This window comes from Chinchilla lanigera, unplaced genomic scaffold (assembly GCF_000276665.1).
Source record: "Chinchilla lanigera isolate Chin_1 unplaced genomic scaffold, ChiLan1.0 scaffold00005, whole genome shotgun sequence".
Taxonomy (NCBI): domain Eukaryota; kingdom Metazoa; phylum Chordata; class Mammalia; order Rodentia; family Chinchillidae; genus Chinchilla; species Chinchilla lanigera.
Window position 1 is genome coordinate 11,642,410 of NW_004955406.1, and position 21,926 is coordinate 11,664,335.

Sequence of the window (21,926 nt, forward strand, 5' to 3'; positions counted from 1 at the left end):
CAAAGTAGAACAAAAGAGACTTTATTTTCTCCATTCATTTGGTTCATCAGAGAACTCTCTTTGGTTCTCAAGTCACTTTTTGAGAGGCAATGAAGGATTTTTCCCCAACAGAACTGAAGTTTACCTGTACAGAAACTTAACTGGGACTAAATACCAGGAAACCCTACCCCTTAATTCTCAAGGGATTCATTACCCTAACGGCATATCCATCATACATACATAGCCAAAAGACAGAAAACAGCCCTAATACCACTCCAGCTCTTTCCTACAACTCACATACTGTGTAACAAAAAAAAAGGGAAATAGGGTCTGATATTCCTGTAAGTAAACATGGCGGGGTGACTGGATGAGTACACTGAGCCAAAAATTACCAAAGGGTCATGGAATAATGTGGAGGACAGAACTATGACCCCTATGACCCACGCTGAGAAGTCCGCCCTCGCCTCTTTCTGATGAGAACTTCACTGCCTTGCATTAATAGTAACCTAGCTGCCCCATGAGGACCTCCTGGTCCTTAGGTCCTCTCAAAGGAAGGCATTTTATGTAAAACCTGCATATTTAAGAGATAGAAAGTAGGTGGGAAACTCCCTTAATCCCCAGGAACACTTCCAGATGATTTTTCTCCTTTGAAAACTCCCACCACTGCCTAGGTCACCTGCTATCCCTCTTCCTTTCTGCTGTACACAAAATTCTTTTCATTCCCTCCTCACCCCTACCATTCATTGAATTTTCATCCTTAAACTCTTGACTCATCGTCCTACTCTCCTCCTGCCTCTCTAGCATTATCATGGGTTTTGACATCATGGGATCTGACACAGAGATAGAAATTTCATCTGAAAACTTGGCTCTTTATCTCCAGTCAGCATTCTCTCCATCACCACCCCATTCCCATGGTGCACCCTTGAGATGGTCATCATCAGGAACTCCAGTATTTCCAGGAGATGAATTCCAAAAGTTACCCCAACCCCTCCTCCAGCGGCTTCCAATCACCCTGAGGGTAAAAGCAAACTCCTCTCCACTTCTCTCCATCCTTCTCCTCCTCTCTCTCTCCTTCACCTTTGCTTAGCCAAACTGAGCTCAGTTTTCTCCCAGAGGCTGTGGCACCAGACACTCTTCCCCCAGATGCTGGAATGACTCACTCCATCTCACTGAGGTCTGCTCAATTGTCACTCTCACTGAGAGAACTTCCTGACGGCCCTTTCTAAAATAGCACATCCTGTCACTCTTTTTTCCCATTATTCACTTATTCCTCTTTAGAGAGCTTAGCCCTTGAATTTAGGTAACACTGTGGGCTGTCACTTGGTAGAATATAAACTCCATTTCAGCAAACTTTGCTGTTTACCCCCTTCAACCCAAGAACTCAAGGAGTACTGGCTAGGAAGGGGTGATTGACTATATTTTTGTGAACATTAGTGAATCAATATAGGTGCAAAGGCCTGGATGGGACATTTAACCCTCAGCAACTACCTTCTATCCTTCCACGTCTTACTCTAAGCCCTTTCGGAAGCTCCTTCCTCCACATGGACCTCGAACCCTTCGTGTCTATCGTGGCTGACCTTGAGCTAGTTGTAGCTATTACCGTCACATGATGCATCAGCCCCAGACCCTGTCTTCACTTCCTTCCTTACCAGTGTAAATTCTACATTGCACCGCTGTAATTAAATCCTGCAGTCACTTCAGCCTCCTAACTCCACTCTCTCTCCATCACATTTGCCTCATAAAACCAGAACATGTCTCAGTCTAGCCACCTACCTTTTCTTTGCCTACGCCTGCACGAGTGGACAAAGTAGAAGACACACTGTCTTTTGGCAATACCTCGCCTAAACACTACACTGCTCTGCATTCTTCTCTAAGCCTCCACCCTCCAGTACAAGTTTTAGACATTCTCCTCTCTGCCAGCCCACCCCTTCCCATGCTAAGACAATGATCTTCCCTCATTTAGAGAGAAAAATGGAAGAATATGAGACAAACTACAAGTACCTGCTACGCCCACCTTCTTGCCTTCCTTGCAGGGCAAATGGACCCTGCAGTAAACAAAAGCAAGTTGTTCCCCTTTGTGTTCTAAATGAGATTCTTTGTGGCCTGCTCAGAATTTTGCTTCTTCAGCTACACACTCTCTCTCCTGAACTATGAACACCTCCCTCTTTCCGGACATTCCCAATACCACACAAACATGCTTTAAAATATATCTCAGTCTGGGGATGCTGGTCAGAGTGCTTGCCTAGTATAGGTGAAGCCATGGTACTGTAAAAAGTAAATTTTCTTAGGCCCACATGGGTCCTCACCCTACTATCCCGTTCCTTGACTTCCTTCACATTAAAACTACCAGCTAAATTATCTAACCTTGCTACCTTCACCCACTCACTCCTGGCTCAGTTCACTCTAATTCGATTTCCATCCGTATCATGCAACAGGGACTAATAAGCAGCTTGGTACCAGTGATATTTCTGTCTTTACCGTACTCGATTTCTTAATCACTGGTAAATTTTTCACTGTTAGGTCTCCTACTCCTTAAAACACTTCCTCATCTTCATTTTTCTCTAACTTGTTGACCATTTTTTTTCCAGTTTCCTTTACTGGATTATCAACCCAACATTTCCACACTGCCTGGCTCATTCTATGGCTTATTCTCTCAACTCTTCCAATATTCTTGCCTATAATCCCACCAATGTATACATCCTCTTCTTCTTGAAGTTGGGTATGATTTTGTGACTGCCACAACTAAAAGTGTATGCACAAGTACTACATACCATAGCTGTACAGAATGCCTAGGGTAGCTACTAAAGATCTGAAGGGCTACATTATAGCAATTAAAGGACTGAAGATGAAGGTAAGAATTCAGAGAACCTCTACACCAGTAGTGAATTTACCATTTTTTTTTCCTCCAGTATCCCTCAATATTGATTCACAGAAGCCCCAAACCCAGAAGTGGCTTCTGTACTATTGACAGGGAAAGTTTTAGGGGATACTTTCATAATATTTGTCAATGATCTTTAAATACTTCACCTTTTTCACCCAAAAATTCACCCTAGAGAAACTACGGCAGATAAGTAATTAGAGGTAGAATCAAAGAATGAATAGAAAACTATGAATCTATGTTTCAGGATTATTGTGAAGAATCAGTGAGATAATGTATCTAAAGTGCTTAGCATTGTTCATGATGTAATAGTTTATGGAGTATTAATAATTTTAAAAAATGGAAGAAACTAAATGCACAATAATACAAACAATTTTTTTCAGGATATAAAATCAACAATAAATCATTTTGCTACACACCAATAATGAAATAGTTGAGAAATAAGGAAAACAAGACCATTCACAATAGCTGCAAAAAATACTGAGGAATCAAGCTAAACAAAGAGGTGAAATAGCTCCACATTGAAAATTAAGAACACTGAAGACTACCCTAAAAGATAGAATGACCTTCCATGTTCATGGATGGCAAAACTAATATTGTTAAAATGACCATAGTACCAAAAGCAATTCACAGATTCAATACAATCTCCATCAAAATTCAAATGACATTCTTTACAGAACTATTGAAAAAAATCCTAAAATTCATATGGAAACACAAAAGACCCAGAATAGCCAAAACAATACTAAGCAAAACAAGAGCAAGCCTAGAGGCATCACCATACCTTATTTTAAATTATGCTACAAAGTCATAATAAAAAAACAGTGTGGTACCAGCACAAAAATGAGTATGTATACCAATAAAACAGAATAGATGACACAGAAAGCCATGCAACTACGGCCATTTGATTCTTGACAAGGGACCAAAAACATTCATTAGAGAAAAGGCAGCCTCTCTAACAAATGATGCCAGAAGACTGGATATCTATTTATAGAAGACTGAAATTAGATCACTATCTTTCATCCTGTACAAAAATCAATTCAAAATGGGTCCAAGACCTAAGTATAAGACCTGAAGCTTTAAAAATGGCTAGAAGAAAACACAGGGGAAACACTTGAAGCCACAGGCACAGACAGACATCCTAAAAAGGATTCTAATGGCACAGGAAATAATAGCAAGAATCAACAAATGAAACTATATCAGATTAACATGTTTCTGCACAGCAAGAAGAACAACTAACAGAGTAGAGTGACAGCTTACAGGATGGGAGAAAACTTTTGCCAGCTGCTCTTCTGACAGAGCATCAATAGCTTGAATACATAAAGAACCCAAACAACAACACCAAAAAAATCAAATAGCCCAATCAATACATGGACAAATGAATTGAACAGACACTTCTCAAAAGAAGTAGACATGGCCAATAAGTAAGGATTTGAAAAAATATGCAACATCTGGCCGTTAGAGAAAAAATAATCAAACCTACATTCAGTTTCTATCTACCCTAGTCAGCATAGGTATCACCAAGAACACAAAAACAATACATGCTAGCAAGAGAGTTTTGTTTTGTTTTGTTTTGTTTTGTTTTCATATTGAAAACTGAACACAGGACCTTCCCATTCAGCAATATCCCCAGCTCTGTTTTTATTTTGAGGCAGGGTCTCACAAGTTGCTAAGTTGCCAGTCTGGTTTTAAACTTGTGATCCTCCTGCCTTAGCCTTTCAGAGTGTAGGGATTACACATGTCCAGTTTTGAAAGATGTCTTTCTACACATGATGGCTGGCTCTACAACCATCAGAAAACATGCTGCTGGGTGTGGAATCACATACACAGGAAGAACTAGATCCTACCACTGCCTAGGAACACTCCCCTAGTGATCATGGTAACAGTAAAACTTCAGAAAATTATCACAGGCCAATAAAACCATCCTCTACAACACAAACTGCTATAAATTTTGTACTTGTATAAAACAAACTGGTGAGTTCATCACTATATGAAGACTAAAGCAGGAGAGGGCAATTTCTCAGGCTCTCTCTTCCTCCTCTCTCCCTTCCTCCACTCAAGCAAGAGCCAGTGGGAAGGACACTCTCCCTGTCCTTCAAATCCAGCCCCCAACCATCATTTACAAATTTAGAAATGCAGATGCCAGGATGTTGGGTGTCTTGCCTATCTCATTTATCCTGCACAATACGTGCACTGTGCCTAGGGTATAGCCTAAAGAAATCTAGAAAAGTATTACCCATGCAAAATTTCTCTTTTTGTATAGAATATAAAATGTTCTTTATTTTCTGCCCAATCTTTCCTGCTTGAAACACGTGGACTTTATCATCAGTCTTCATGAAGTGTGTCCAGGAGGGGAAGCGTAGTGAACCAGTTATGAGTTGAAGTTATGGAACTCACTGCCTGAGTTCTAATCTCCACACTGCCAGCGCTAAGCAATAGCCCTGGACAAGTCACTCGGACTCCCTAAGTCTGCTTCTTATCTCTGTACTGCTCTGTCTGTCTCTAGGTATCTCTCTCCTTTTCTTTTCCTTTTTTTTCTTGTTTTGTTTTGGTTTTGGTTTGGTTTGGTTTTTTGCAGCGCTAGGAAAGAACCAACAGCCTTTGGCATACTATACAAGCACTCAACCACTGAGCTACACTCTCCAGCCGTTTTCTCATCTCTAAATTGAAAATAATCATCCTCACTACCTCCTTGAGTTGTTGTGAAAATTAATTAAAATAAGTTTCTTAGTAAGCATAACACAAGGTGAGCCTTGTGGTCCTACCTGTAATCTGAGCACTCAGGTAGCGGAGGCAGAGGGAATGAGCATTTGAGGCCAGCCAAGGCTACCCAGTGAGACCTTATCTCAAAAAAGCAAAAACAGAAAGCATCACACAATGCTAGTAAATGTTACCCATTATTACTATTGTTGACAAGATATACTTTAAATGTTCTTTATTGTAAATATGAAATAAAAATTTGTTTTACCTTGAAGAAAATCATTAAGTGGGTTCTAAAAGCCTACTTTTGAAAAAGTATGATATTAAGTAATGTGATTACAGCTTAAACCATCTTCATTCCCCAAGGATTTGCTTTTTTTTTTGGTTTTTCTCCGGTACCGGGAACTGAACTCACGACCTTGCGCTTGCCAGGCAGGCGCTTTTGCCACTGAGCTAAATCCCCAGCCCCAAGGATTTGCTTTTGTTTCTTGTTTTTTTTTTTTTACATTCAGTAGACTTTAACAAGGCACTGTCTAAATCATGCTTGCTATAAGTCCTAACTTTGTTTTTTCAAATCTTGCATTTTTTAATTATATTTATGAAATTCATATTAAAATAATATTCAATCAAATACAGAGAACTTATTAATCATTAATATCTTCCAATAACTTCTGCACTAATCCCCTTTCTCTCTTCTCACATATACTTCCACATCATGGTTAATAAAAAAGCACACATTATTACTTTTGCTGTCATACAATAGATACAAATACTACTAATAATTTAGTTGGGTAAGCAAAAATTAGAGGACTTGATAAACATGGAAACAGCAGCTAGAATGTGGAGAGAACTATTTATTATCACTGCAAATGTGACAATCCTCTAGCAGAATGAAATGAAATCATCCATCCTTGGACTGGAGCTCCACTGAGCCTATTCAGTGACACCATAAAAAAACAAAAAAAGCCAGCATTTGCTCAACATGCACAAAGCCCTGGATTCAATCTCCAGCACTGGAAAAAAGTAGAAACCTTTGAGTTGGCTAGCACACTACAGTGTTAAAAGCATTTCCACATTTACTGTGAGTTTTGTGAAGTACATGGGGCCATGGGCATGCTATGCACGCACGCCGCCACTGGGCCGTGCCACCAGTCTCTGCAGAGCAAGGATTTATCTTTCTAATTTCAAAGGAACTAACTGGGCAAGGAGAAGGTTCCAGAATCTGCCTGAGGTCAGAAGACTAGAGAGTGACAGTGCCAAAGCTGGACCCACACTCTGCTCTCCTCATTTTTATTCCAGGGACCTTCTACTTCTGAGTAAGCCAGCAACTTCTGGAAAAGCTTCTGGCCGACATTTTGCACTAAGACATAAAAGAAACAGACCATGCGGTCTGCACCCTGCAGGGGCGAACAACCTAGTTACAATGACCACAGCTCGAGAAGGAACACGGTAAAAACAGTCTGTTTAGAACACACTTCCTTAATTAAACATCTTTAGTGGAGTCAGGATGCAGGGAGCAGCAAAGGCAACCAAGTACATAGGAGTCCATCATATGTCAAAGAATGCCACGGGCCCAGCAGAGCCTACAACTGTGAAGAAAACATGCTTCTTGCCCTGGCTAACACACAGTAAGTCAATGCATCTCACTCTTACAGAAGAGATGAGGCTCCTAACTGGTGACGATACAGAGCAGGGAGTGTCCCTGGCTCTTCCACACTTGCCTGACAGAATAAAGTATCTAAACAGAAATAAAAACTTTTAATACAGAAACTTCCCCATGGAGACAACAGGAGAATTCCACGGGTTTGGTGGTTCTTGTTATCATGTTGTTTTGTTTTGTTTCTGTTAGCCATGACGATGCTTGTAACGTTTCTGTTTTTATTGACTCCAAAGACAAATAATTTTTTGTCAACAGGATCAAATTATGTGGTGACATTCTACTACTATTCTTTTAATCCTAAGTATTTTAGAGCCTGAACAAACCTTAGAGATCCTCTACCTCAAACCCTAATTTCTCCAGTAAAGAAATCAAGGCCTAAATATTTGAGTAAGATGTGTAAGTTTATACATAGGGGGGAAAATACCAAGTGTGAACTTTTTTGGTGAGGTTTACATTCTAAAATACCATCCACTTTTAGTAATCTGTCTTAACACCTACAAAGATGACATTGGTATGTTTTTCTTATTATGTATGCATGTGTTTGTGTGTGTGTGTGTGTGCGCGTGCACGTGCCGAGGTGGGGATGGAACCCATGGCCTTGTGCATGCTAGTCAAGCACTCTCCCACTGAGCTATGCCCTAGCCTTAGTTTTTTTAAGAGATGGAGTCTTCCTATGTTGCTCAGGCTCCTGGGCTCAAAAGATCCTTTTGCCTCCACCTTCCTAAGCCCCTTACAGGCATAGCAACTTATCTAATTCCCTCTTGCATTTTTTTAATGGTTACAGGATAAGTGAGATAACTGCTATATTTTTAAAGGTGTCAATATAACTGTATTTCTCCCAAGCAACTATATCTTACACAAAATGAAAACTAAAACAAATGTCTCTTACAGGAAACTTTTCTCTGATCTTATAGCTCAGATATATTTAATACATTTTCCTCTAAAATTCTGTCTTATCTATCAGTTGAAATATTACGAAGAAATGAGGTTGTTGACAAGCAAATCTACAATCAGACATTGATAATTACATAAGTGTATCATGTCAGTGAACACAGAGGTACCACTTATTAAATAGTCTCACGTATTGATGGCCCATGCTGACTTAAGAGAACAAACTTAGATAAGGAAGCTCAATGGTGATCAAATAGAAATTAACATGCCTAGTTTCAGATTCAAAGTGCTGCAAGTTTTATAATAAGAGGAAACCAAGGTGAAATATCGAGGATTGGCTCAAGAAAAACAGACAAACATGAAGCCTGGACATATCACTGGAAGAACAAGTAACAGGAGCCATGAGACAAGGAACCCCTGCCTACACGTGCGAAGAAGATGCCCAGGGCTCCCGGAGGGACTGGGCCATAAAGAGGGTGGAACTCTGCCTCCCTCAAGGGAGCACTGCTACCACACCTATGTATCGTTCTGACACAGACACGCTTATGGGAAGATTCCCGTCCTCTGAATCCCCAACCGTAAGTACCTCTCATGTGTCTTCAGATGTATTTTTGAAGACATAGACTGCTCTTTGTTGTGAACTGAGACACACATTTGTTGCGTCTATGTTGCTGGTCACCAACAGTATTGTAAAGGGAGATAAAAGAAGAAAAAAATATGTCCCACGTCAACTGTAGCACATGTATCACACTGAAACCCGGCATACAAAGTGACTTTTGTATGCAGAGTGCTCCAAATATAGTTGCTCTACAGTCTATTAAAACTGAGATAAATTTAAAGTTCAGTTAAGGTTTCTATGAAGGATTTTTTTTCCCTGAGGAAGTCAAAAGAGGAGCCATGCAGTCAACATTAACCAAAGGCTAAAAATGACAAAATAGCTGGGCATGATGATGCACGCCTATAATCCCAACACTCAGAAGGCTGAGACAAGAGGATCATCGGGAGTGTGGGACCAGCCTAGGCTACAAAGTAAGCTCGAGTCCAGCCTGAACTGCATAGCAAGACCCTGTCCCAAAAAGACAAAAATGACAAAATAGATAAATGTAATAAACAATAAAGCTGAACAGGGGGTATAGCTCAGTAGCAGTAGAATGCAAACTCAGCATGCACAGAGCCCTAAGTTGGATCTCCCTCACCAAAAAACCTTCAAAATAATTGGCCAAAACTATCATAAAACACACATGACAACGATGAGAATGAGTACCCACCATTTTTGAGAACACGATGACAGATTATGGACTTTTTCAAAGATGGCCTCACCCTGTTGTTCATACGTGAGTACCTCTCATGTGTCTTCAGATGTATTGAATGTGTGGGTCCAACTGATCCTCACATAGCTGCAACTGCAGGCACTCGCCACCATGCCTGGCTTTGGTTATTTTTTGATTAATCGTGAAACAAAACAATGTCCATAAGAAAAATATAGAAATGTTAAGAGAAAAACCCTTTAAGAGAAATAACATTAATGTATAAGGTAAACCCATAAAAGTGGATCTAATGAATGTAAAGATGAACTGCATACGAAGCATCAGGGGGAAACAGGACTTAATCAGCAAGGGTTAGATGGAAGAAAGACCGTACACAAGTATTTAGAATACAGCCCCAAAGGTAAATGAAAGGACTAGGAATGTGGCTTGGTGGTAGAGTATGTTTTGAGCATGTGTGAAGCTCTGGGTTTGATCCCAGTACCACGCCAAAAAAAATGAAGTAATATAATGGATGCTCAAGGGTGGCTGTTCTGATTGGATAAAATATTACATGGGTGTTTCAGTGGCGCTTTTGAAGTATTTAAAGTAATCAGAAAGATTCTTATTAAGGTTTAATATATGGCACAACTTCCTAAATAAAAATGTTAAGGTTTCTGGAGTTTAGGATTGTGACTCCCCAAAGACAGCACGGAATCTCTACAAAAAATGATAATGTACAAGGCCATAAGGAACACCACAATAATTTGAACTGCATTAACCCAGTTCTTATTATATGTTCTATGATTATATTGACATTATTGTGCTGTAAAAATAATAAATAAAGAGAGTGCCTTTAAAATCTCATAACTTTATATTACTGAATAAACTTCAGGTTTAAAGATAACCATAAGCTAAATCATATAATACTTATAACTGAAAGACATTAAAAACATTTCCTTTCCCAACAACTAGAAGTCATACACAACTAGAAGTCATACACAGTCCCTTATTTATCCAAGAAGGGATAAATTAGTAAGTATCCAGAAACCAGGTCAGCAAAGAAAACACAAACTATCTGTAGTTCTACTAGAAGGATTTAAAGATCATTTAAATAAATGAGGAAATCCTTCATATTTTTTAATTAGATGATACTATAAAAATGATAACAATCCTAAACCTAATCTATCAATGTAATAAAAATCCAACCAAATGCAACTAGGCTTTATTAGAGACAGTCAAAAGCCTATTCTAAATTTACATAGACAACTACATATAATGTACACATTGAGGACTAAGTCAACTTTGAATAAAGTATACTTCTCTGCAAAGTCATACTTATAAGAACCATATGGTACCGGCTGAAAACAGAAAAAAAAAAAAAAAAAACACATAAAAGGAAAGAGCAGAAACCTCAGAAACAGATTTATCTATATATATGAATGCTATAAATGTGGTATCAAAAGTCACTGAGTAAAATTAGTAGATTATACTGGAAAAACTGCCTTGCCATGTGGAGAAAAATAAAACTATATCCTTACCTTACAGTGTATACTCGAGGGCTCTAATTAAGAATGCAAATATAAATGGTAAAGTGCTAATAGAAAACTAGAGGGGAGAATTTTTGTTACGTAGGAGTCAAAGAAACTTTCTTAAATGAGAGAAATGGTGCCAACCATAAGTTAGAAATAAATTGGATTATATTAAATTTAAGTATCTCTGTCCAACTAGGCATGCTACAAATTTTAAAGGATAAAAACTAGTGGATGATATTTGCTATCTAAAACCATTTCTCCATGTCAAGATTCAATAATTACACACAACTGAATCTACTCCACATCTTTTAACTAGGAAGAGATTTACTATAAGACATGACTTAGGTTTACAGAATCTTAGCATGAATTAAAAGGTCCTAGATCTTTTCAGAAACTACTCACAAAGCCACAACACAGAAGCAGGCCACCAAAGAAACAGCTATGTCCTCTCTGATCTAAAGTCTTGGACCCTAAAAGTATACTTTGCTTGTACGGACACACCCCACCCCACCCATGGTCCCGCAAAGTTAGTGCCTGGACAAGAGACCCTGCTCACATTGCCCTGGAAGAGTTAGACAGCTCCTCAGCTGTGACTGAAATTAGAAACAATAAGAGTCTTAGGCCTGACCATACATGGCCTTTTACGTATGGTGCAAAATTATCAAACATACATCACAGAACTGTGAGATATGTCATTTTCAAATTCCTGACCTTTAATGTAAGGAAAGAAGAAAGAAGGAAGCTTTGTATAATGTATTATATTCCTAATGTTGGCAATAGGATAAGATCTAGAACCCATTAGGAACACATGTGAATAACAGCAAAAATCAGGAAACCCTACAGAAAAATGTAAAAGGCTATGAACAGGCAATTCCCCGGAAGATAAATTCAAATGGAAAAAAATTAAAAATCACAGGTTTTCTCAAAAGCACTGGTCATCCCAAGAGCACATACTGCAAAGCAGAACAGTAACAACTTTCCCTCATAGGAGGAAAAAGTACATAATGGCAATTTATTGCACAAATGAAGTATAAACTGGGGGAGACATTCTGGAAACTAATCTGAGCCTACCTAGACAAATTAAATAAATCTTTATTGTATGACTGAGGAATCTCACTGCTTAACAGACATGTCAGAGAAATTCTCACATAGGACCCTTTATGAGCATATTTCTCAGAGCATTTTCTGCGCTGGTCTGAGCAGTGAGAGAATCTAGATGGCCATCACTGCACAATCGTTTAAGCAAAATCTAGGGAATGCACCATAGCTAGGACATCAGGCAACTCGGAAAAAAACATTAAGCACCTACCATAAAAGGTGAATGGTGCCACTGGTGTTGTACAGCCCAGTAGAACATTCACCCTTTGGAATACTATACAACAGTAAGAAGCATTAAGCTGCTCAGAAATTTACCCAGAGAAATTTGCAGATTTTTTTTCCAAAGTCAGTCACACTTAACAAACAAATGAGGTCTACAGTTCCAGAGTACTGTATTTATACAAAGCACATACACACGGAGAAATACTACATATTTTACTAAGTACACATAGTTCCAAATATACAAAAACAGTCTTCTATGTCCATAGGGATCTGAGAATAGAAAATAAAATGTGGGAATGGAATAAAATGAAGAGTTCTGTCTGGACTAGTACAGGGAGTTTTGTCATGAAATGGAAACATCAATGAATGGAGTTTGTTCTCCCAAAAATATTGTCAGTGATATCAGAAAGAACCCAAGATATCTGAGCAGTAATCAGAATATTTAGGCAGTTGAAGGGCAGCAGAGATTGAGCAATGAGAGGAAAAGGCTACAGAGCATTAAATTTTGAATATATGGTAAACCACATAGAATGCCCATTATATAAAGCATATATGTATAATCTGTCACATATTTTTTACATATTAAATTAATCTAAAATCTGTTTCTATGTATAGGGAGCAATTACCTAATTTAATATGTAAACAAACCACAATTTAACGAGGAAGTATATTCTTACAACAGATAATCAAGTCTTGGCCAATCACAGCAGCCAAGCATCCAACCAGTCTACAAGTATACAGTTTGAAAAACATGTTGCAAAAGATTCACTCTATTGTTACCCCATTCCTTTTATTATTCTTTTAAAAGAAAAGAATATTTTTATCTTAACACTGGAGAGACTCCTTACTTACAAAATCCCCCACAGAGGTTGCATTCATACAGGATCCTGAAATAGTTTGACCCTAGTCCATCTTCTTTGCGACGGCCTTCAACAAGCTGTACTAGTTTAACGCCAATTAAACTTTTAAAAATCAAGAGGCTTTCAAAAGTTTTTCTTCCCTAAGAACAATTAGGGACTCCTGAATGGAGTCACTAAAAAGTATTTGAGTAAATGTACATATAATAGTAGGGGAACTGAAAATACAAGAAAAATAGATTAAAGTCAAAGACTTAGCAGTGCTTACATTGAGCAGTTGAAACAATAAAAAATGTGAAGCTTGTCATTCATCACTGCTGAGAATGGATCTAAAAAGATTTGTTCGGTATATTCTATCCCCATATTAGAAAGACTTGATGTTGTCCTAAGTCTCCAGGCAACACATTATACAGAACAGCTTTACCTTCCATATAATTTCACAACACCAGATCATCCATCACGCACAATTATTAATTCAGTGTTCAGAAACACAACATCCTGCATTCATGTTGAATAACGACAGTGCAACCATTCCAAATCTCCTTCAGCATGAACAAAAAATTAATCAAAACTATCCAGGTCAAAATATCATTGCTCGCACCACCATTATGGAAATCCAAAGAATCCTTACCCCATGGTACCTATCAATGGATTCTCTAGCATAAGGATTTTCTGCAGTTCAGAAAACATACCTGCAGAAACCATCACCTCTCCAAAATCACAGGGTTCAAAGGAACCTGGAGGAGGCAGCTTTCTCCACAGCCCTTGGGATAGAACCCAAGGTCTCATGTATGCTAGACAAGCACACTACCAGTGAGCTACCCCCTCAGTCCCTGCCTTTAAGAAACCAAAGAACGAAGCAGTACAAGGACTGAAGGTATAGCTCAGCAGCAGAGCAAGTACAGGTCCCTGGTCTTAATCCCCAGCACCACACACACACACACACACACACACACACACACACAAAAGGTGAGAAATTATGGCTCCGAGCTTTACAGGAAAGCAGTGGCAAAACTGAAAAAAGAAGTAGACTAAAAAATTTCTCAGCCTGAACCCTTGCTAGAGTATTCTCTGGGCTTACTAATAAACATTCTTCTCACTCCTAGGTAAAGAAAGCAAACATTCAAATGACATAGAATTACTTTCCGTGTATGTGCACTGTATTACCAAATACTATAACAAGGAACTTTTGCCTGATGTACAAAGACATTCAACTGGACAGTCTAAACAGTTTCAAGCATAATTTCACAATCTGCTTCTCAAGATATTACCTCAAGAGAACCATTTTTGAGCCCACTACAGCTCTAGCATAACTGACACTAAAGCTTCCTGTGGGTGCAAGGTACGCTGCAGCCTGTTTCAACCACAGAGGAACAGCAGAAATTTCCCTGCCCAATCAACACTCCAAGGACAACTTTGTAAAGGCGCAAGGCATCAACTTTCCCCTTTTTTATCTAGAGCGAAGAATCTGTCAAAAGAATGATTCTGTAGCATGGTTACTGTCTTTCTATAGCATCCAGCAATTGCTACTTTGTTCTTCTAATTTTAAAAAGTACCTAGCATTACTATAGTTTCAGATTGATTCATCATAGTTCCATATATTTATATTTTTAATATTGAAAAGCCTTAGAGAAGTCTTCACAGTTGATAAAATTACATCCAATAACTACTAATTCGCAGGCCATGCTCATTTGTTTCTTTCTAATGGTCTCCTAACACTAAATTTCATTATTACTTATAATACAAAAGCAAAACTGAAGAGAGAAATAAACTTTCTCTATTCGCTTTACTTCTTTCATCATTACAAATAAAATTTATACTTGATGCAGGAAATGTAGCTCAGGGAAATGCTTAGACATCAGAACACTCAGCGTTACTGAAATATCATTATGATTTTAAAAATAACCTTCAGAGTAGATGTTCTAGCCACACACATTCTGCCAAAGTTATCATTCTACTTTTACCAGAGTCACATACACCTCAATGAAAATAATTAACTTTAACTGCCTCCCCAAAATTAGTAATTCAAGATTAAATGCAACTAGCCTTAGTTGCCATTAAGGATCCTGAATGCCCAACTCACCTGTATAAACCCCTCAAAAATAAAGTTGGGGAAAAGAAATGCGTGTTCATAAACAGTAAGCAGATGAGCCGTCGAAAGTAGAGTCTGAGAGAAGAATCGTGGGAGGGGAAGGCGGCAAAGGCAGGCGGCTGTGGCCAGATGCTGTGCCGAACATAAATACTGAGGGTGTCAGCTGCTGCCTCCTCCTCCCCACCCCCGCCTTTGGAAATCATCCCCCTCTCCCAGCCTCACAGCCAGACCCCCACCTTATGTTTTCCTTATCCTAATCCCCTGGAAAATCAAAATTCCCCATAAAGTAATTAAAAATGCTTATAATCATATGGAAAGAAAATACCATATAAAAATTTTTAAATCCCCCCTCAAAAAAGTCTAGTGACTATAAACATTAATTTTCAATTAGTGTCTGGTCAATTTCTATCCTGCCAAGTTTTTGTGCCATTTCTGAGTTGTTAGGTTTAATTTATAACAAATTTGGCTCTGGCCACTTTAAACAATGAAGTTTATTAAGAAAACAAATCAGGGCAGAAAAGTAATTAGCACCAATTAAATGCCTTCTATGTAGCAGGGAAAGTGGTAGGGACCTTTTTGTTTTATTTTTTTCTCTTTGACACAGGGTCTCACTATGCAGTTCAGGCTGGCCTTGAGTTCACTTTGTAGCCCAGGCTGTTCTGGAACTCACAAGGATCCTCCTGCCTCAGCCTCCAGAGTGCTAGGATTATAGGCATGTGCCACCATGCCCAGCTGTAGGGGCCTTATATACATTACTTCATTTAAGCTTCACATTACTAATGTGAAATTATTCCTTCATCTTAGTACACATGAGGAAAAATTATCTGAGAGTCACTTAGCTAAACAGCAAAGCCAGGATATAAATAATACTAATAGTAGTTAGAATGACTACTGCTACCATCAACATATTTTTCAGCAACTTTTTAATAGAATCAGAAGGAAAAGCATTGGAAGCATCTGTTCTATTTCAGATACTCATGGTTTATATCCAAATGCTTAAATGTACTTAAAACTAGGCCAGTCCTCAGCTCGTAAGGCAGTTATTAAAACCCATCACTGAAGCTATTGGGGCACTTGACTTTGATCCAAGCCACAGACCTAAGGAAACCATAGGACACAGCATGGCACAGTGGCACATCCCTGTAATCCCAGCTACCCAGGAGCCTGAGATGGGAGGATCATGAGCTCAAGGTCAGCCTGGCTATCATGGTGAGAATCCACATCAAAAGAAATCATAAGACAGGATGTTTCAGACCAAACTAAAATAACTTAAAAACAATGTCTTCAGTCTCCATTAATGGTGTTACATTCTCTTCTGATATATAGAATTCAGTAAAGCAATGTTCATGGAAAAGAATGGCACCCTATGTAACCCCTCTCCTTTTATAGTTAGATATTCTATAGCTCAGGGATAATTCTGACTTTTTTTCACTTGTTGGACAGTAACTGGACATCTGTACTCTGCCCAGTGCTACTGATGGAACTCAGACTGTTTCTGGCCTTGAAAAATACAGTGTAATGAATTAGCAAGCCAAGGAAGCAAATGTGTTCTCCTAGGGTAGAGCCTTCCATTTACCAATACAAAAATCAAGATAACCTTTAGAAAGGCCAAAATGAGAGCCACAACTCGAAGCCCTTTATTAAGTAAGCCTCCAAAAGCTCAATGATCCACGAGGTTCTATTCTACACACATTAACAGAAGGTTTGTATTTTAAAATCTCAAATGGGCCACTTACTAGCTTAAGGCCATTAGGCAAGTTGCTTCACTCGTCTGAGCCTTGCCTTGCTCATAGGAAAGACGAGGATAAACAGCTTCAAGACTGTCGTACGGATTGGAGAAAATTATATAGTACCTCCACACAGAGCCTGGTATTAGTAGAAGGGCAATAAGTAAAGCTAACTGCATCATTCCAGGCTTTACAAGCCAATGACAGATTGACCAGAAAAAGCACATCATAAGGAAGTAGGGGAGGAGCTGGAGAAAAGAAAAAGTTTTAAGAGTAGATAGCTGACAGCAAGAAAGAGTCAAGAAAATCATAAAGACATTAAAACTCAGAAATCACAGACCGAGTCCACCAACCTCCGGCCTGAAACAGCTGTTGAGGGAATCACTAACATTTTCACCAGATGAAGTGCCTGAAGATGGCATTAAACTCTCTAAAACAGATTAAATTTTTATACCATGCCTTTTTAGAAAGACTGATAAGCACATAATTGACTTTGGAAAGCCTCCTATCAAAGTGATTTAGCAGGTTAGGGACAGAGCTCAGCGGTATGACACTTGCCTTGCATAAGCAAGGCCCTAGGTTCACTCCCCAACACAATATATACACACACATGCACACGCATACTGGAGAGAAAGAAAAACAAGAAAGAAGAAACCTCTATTACCAAGCTTCTGCTATGGTTAATGTGTAAAGCATGGGTGTCCAACCTTTTGACTTGCCTGGGCAGGACTGAATAAAAAAGGATTGCTCTGGGTTGCATGGCATATAGGTGTATGTGTCACAAAAGTTCCTTTCGATAGTCAACTTTGTAAATATTGTACAAAATGACATAAACCCGTGTTTAATAATTAAATAAGAAAGGTTACATGTCTGCTTAATCACAATAAACACCCGACGGCACAGGCTCGCACACCTGGAGGTGGGTTGAAATCCTATTATCGCTCATCACCACACTCTGCTCACCCAGGAATGTCTGACACATGTGGGCTTGGACAGGACTGGCCGTGTGGCAGGTGCGGGAGGCAGAGTTAACCCTGCACTTCACCTTCCCTACACAGCGCCATGCTGTCACCTACACCCACCAAGTCCAAGTCCTGTACAGTCCAGGCAAAAAAGCTATCACTAAATATCATCTCATAATGTTACAAGTTTATGATCTTGGGTCTGGGGATTTAGCTCAGCGGCAAAAGCGCCTGCCTGGCAAGCGCAAGGTCATGAGTTCAGTTCCCGGTACCGGAGAAAAACAAAAAAAAAAAAACAAAAAAAAAGTTTACGATCTTGTGTACCCACAGTACTAGCTGTCCAGGGCTAGAAGTTGAAAATACTTATGTAAGGAAGCCTTTCAGTTCTTTTCTATTAAATGTGGAAAATTATATATTTCAAACAAATTAACTGTGATATTTGTAAAAAGCACTGGCTTAAGGCATCATCAGTTTCTTAACCGCGAAACAAGATAATGTTTTGGTCTCCCTCCTTGCTAATTTATCTCCCGAGAAGAAACAAACATGCGAAATTGAAATCTCTTTTCACCAGAATATTCTCCCTACATTTGCAAGGCAGTAAAAAGAGAGAAACATCTGTTCTTTCCTGCAGCGCTGACACCCCTCCTTCTATGGTTTAAAGATTAAAATAATGTTTATAGGCACCTATAGACATGTATAATGATCACCTGCTTCCAAAGCAGCTGACAATTAATTGATCCAACAACATGCAGGATCAAGGCCAAAGAACTGGTTCCCTAAGGACAACACCAGTGCTCCCCAAGCCCTTCGTAATTTCCAAGACACCCATAAAACAGCAGAGTGTGATAAAGAAGCAAATGTGGTGGCAGATGACAAGAAAAGAGTCAACAGCTGAGAAAGAGAGGCCTGTGTCAATCTGGATCTCTTCCACTACTCCAAGAGTTTCCATGAAAGCTGCCTTTAAAAATCTGATTCGCTCTGGCCAACAACCACCTTTCACTGAGTCCAAGGAAGGCCAGATTCCACCATGAAGGAGTAGACATTATCAGCAGAAATCAAATACGTCCCATAAGGGCAAGAATGCTATAGACAGATGCTATAACATTGTAAAACAGGTTTCTTCCTATATATTTCCTTACAGTGCTGAACAAAACAAGCAAGAGTACTCAGACATGAGTCAGTAGGCTCAGCTTCTATTTCCCATTCCGGCTCTGCATGAATCACAGAATGACCTTGAGAAAGTTACTTTATCCCTTCTTCTACCTCTATTTCTTCCCAGTCACAGATTAGGTTAAACCTACTTATTTTTTTTTCCTCTGACCAATGCTGAAGGAAGGAGATTAATGTACAGAACCTGATATACAAAAATATATCTGCTATATACAACCATCAGATACAAAGTAGATAATGTCCACATAGAAACAACTAACCCTGTGCTTTTACTACACACAACAGAAAAAAAAAATCTGCTTGGAAAGCCAGACAGGGTTGTACACATGCCTACAGCAGCTGGGGAGGCTGACGCAAGAGAACCTCAAGTTCAAGCCCTGCCTGAGAATTCAGCCAGTCCCTATCTTAAAATAAAAAATAAAGTGTGCTGGGATATAGCTCAGTGTGAAGGCCCTAGGTTCAATCCTCAGTACCACCACCAAAAAAAAAAAAAAAAAAAACTGCATGAAGAGATCAACAAAAGCCAGGTGCAACGATAGGCCTCCTTTATGATATTAAATTTCAAATTTTAAACTATGGTACTAACAAATTAAAAGGATATGCAAGTTCCAAGAATATACTTTTTAAAAGGAAAGAAAATTTCAACCTATTTAGGGCCCTATGATCTATCAGAACTCTGTCCAGTCCTCACCTGATAAGCCCTCCCACTCCCCCAAAGAGACAAGTCACTATATCCTTGACGGTCTTAGGACCCTGTCCTACATATCTGTAGACAGATATACAGATAGATACATAGATTCCTGCAGTTTCTGCTGATACTGAGAATGCAATGCAGGGTCTTGCATATGTTAGGCAAGTACTTTACCACTGACTTATACCGCTGGACCCTGCATGGTACTTATTGGGGTCTCCTCTTCATGTAGTGAAACTTTCCCATGATTCAAGAGTCTGCGTATCAGACTGGAAATGCTCATAGGGAAGTGCTTGCCCAGCATACCTGAGATCCTGGGTTGCATTCCCAGTACCAGGAAAAAAAAACCTATGTGACACCTACCGTCTAGCATATTTCCTGGCACAGTATGGCTGCCAAGTGTGTGTGTTCACGTGTGTGTTCATATGTGTGTGCGATGAATGAAACAAATTTCCAAAGTCTTATACTACTACTACAAATAGCAATTATTAATACTAACCACTGAAAATCATAATTATGGTGAGCAATTTTCATTTTGAGAAAACTATGTAAACAAATGCGACTCAAAGAGAAAAACCATGATTTCTCACCAACACTAAATTCACAAAGATGGTGCTCAGAAGTACAACATTGCACACACAAGGCCCTGAGTTCAGTCCCCTGGACTTCAGAAAGAAACTCAAGAATGTTCCAATCCTCTTCCATCAAAAATAGTCTTTCATTTTTTTGTATGTTTTGCGTTTTGTTTTGGTTTTGGATTTTACAGTTTATCTAATGCACTGAAGACTACAAATACCCTTCTAACTTCTCTATACAATACAGAAAAGGGAGGGGAAAAACAGAGCTCATGTAAAGAAACTCCTTCTAAAGCTTCTATACGTGCAAAATAAAAAACAGCCCATAGATGAAAATAAAAATGTAGCCAATGAAAGTGGCCAGCACAACATGAACAGCATCTAGCCAACTGAGCAGCTGTCCTCAATGAGAAATTTCATCAAAGTAATGCTTCACAGATAGCCTCTTTATTAAATAGCAATATAAGACTTTAAAATTACATTTGAAGGGCCGGGGATATAGCTCAGTGGCACAAGCGCCTGCCTGGCAAACGCAAGGTCCTGAGTTCAATTCCTGGCACCAAAAAAAAAAACCTCTAAAATTACATTTGAAATTGTCAGTTATTCAAATATTTATCACAAACCTACCAGCACCCACAAAAATTTTGTATTTTTTTTTCCTATTCGAACACTCTATTTCAGTTAATCATTAAGAGTAGTATACAAAAAAAAAAAAACAGGTACTTAAAGCAAGGCCTGGGGACCCATCAGCCTGTAAGAATGGATAAACTCATTACACTACTTGACATTTGCCACCATAAACTGACTCTTCAGCTGTGCTTTAGCTGTGTGACACCATAACAAATGCTAAGAAAGAGAAGCATCAGCTGGACCACAGGGTGCCTTTGGCCTTCTCACCTTCGGTACTTCCTTGTTACAGCCCATTCTGACTGGACCATAGAACCTAATGAAAGCATCCCTATTATTCTATGATCTGCTCGTTTTCTAATAGCGCATACCGGATTTGCTTGCCTTAGCAAACAGGAGTGACTGCTCAACTTCACAAAGTGATGGTACCCGGTTTGACCGCTGCAAGATAAGAATTATATATTACATGTATACATGCACATGTATACTCACATACACACATGTACACATGTATATACACATACGAGCAGTCAGAGACCACCTTTGTAGAGTAATGGAATGACTTATGTCTCCAACATCAATCCTTAAAACAGACGGAAAACAATCTTGTTCTTTTCATGCAGTGGAGTCAGGAATCGGGAAAGAAAATATGGCTTAGCTAACAAGACACAAAAGGGGTCAGTCTGCCTGGAGGAACCCATGACACTGCAGCACAGCAGACATTTGGGAGAAACGAGCAGAGCAGCCCATTCTTGAGAGGACTGGGAACAGGCACTCCTGATCTGCTCCCTTCATCACGCCGTAAGGAAATGGTAACCAACACGTCTATCCAAGGCATTTCACCGAGGCCAAGGGCTGGGCAGGATTCCCCGGCAGCAGGCGGGTGGCAAGGGGAAGGCCCTGATTGGCAGGCGACCCGCCGCCTGGAGGCCGGCCGCGGGCGCGCTCACCTGTGAACACGTTCTGGAAGCCATCCGCTGTCGCCGGCGCCCCAGACGCCTTGGCGGTCGGCGTGGGAGTC

At 39.4% G+C, this 21,926-nt stretch overlaps 1 protein-coding gene across 1 annotated transcript in view; it reads right to left on the reverse strand.

The window, feature by feature from the left end:
• Fmn2 (formin 2) overlaps positions 1–21,926 on the reverse strand; it is a 307,518-nt gene that overhangs the window by 283,825 nt on the left and 1,767 nt on the right. Inside the window, exon 2 of the mRNA XM_005375457.1 lies at positions 21,856–21,925. Within this exon, the coding sequence (XP_005375514.1) occupies positions 21,856–21,925 (70 nt within the window). The remainder of the gene's footprint in view (positions 1–21,855; position 21,926) is intronic.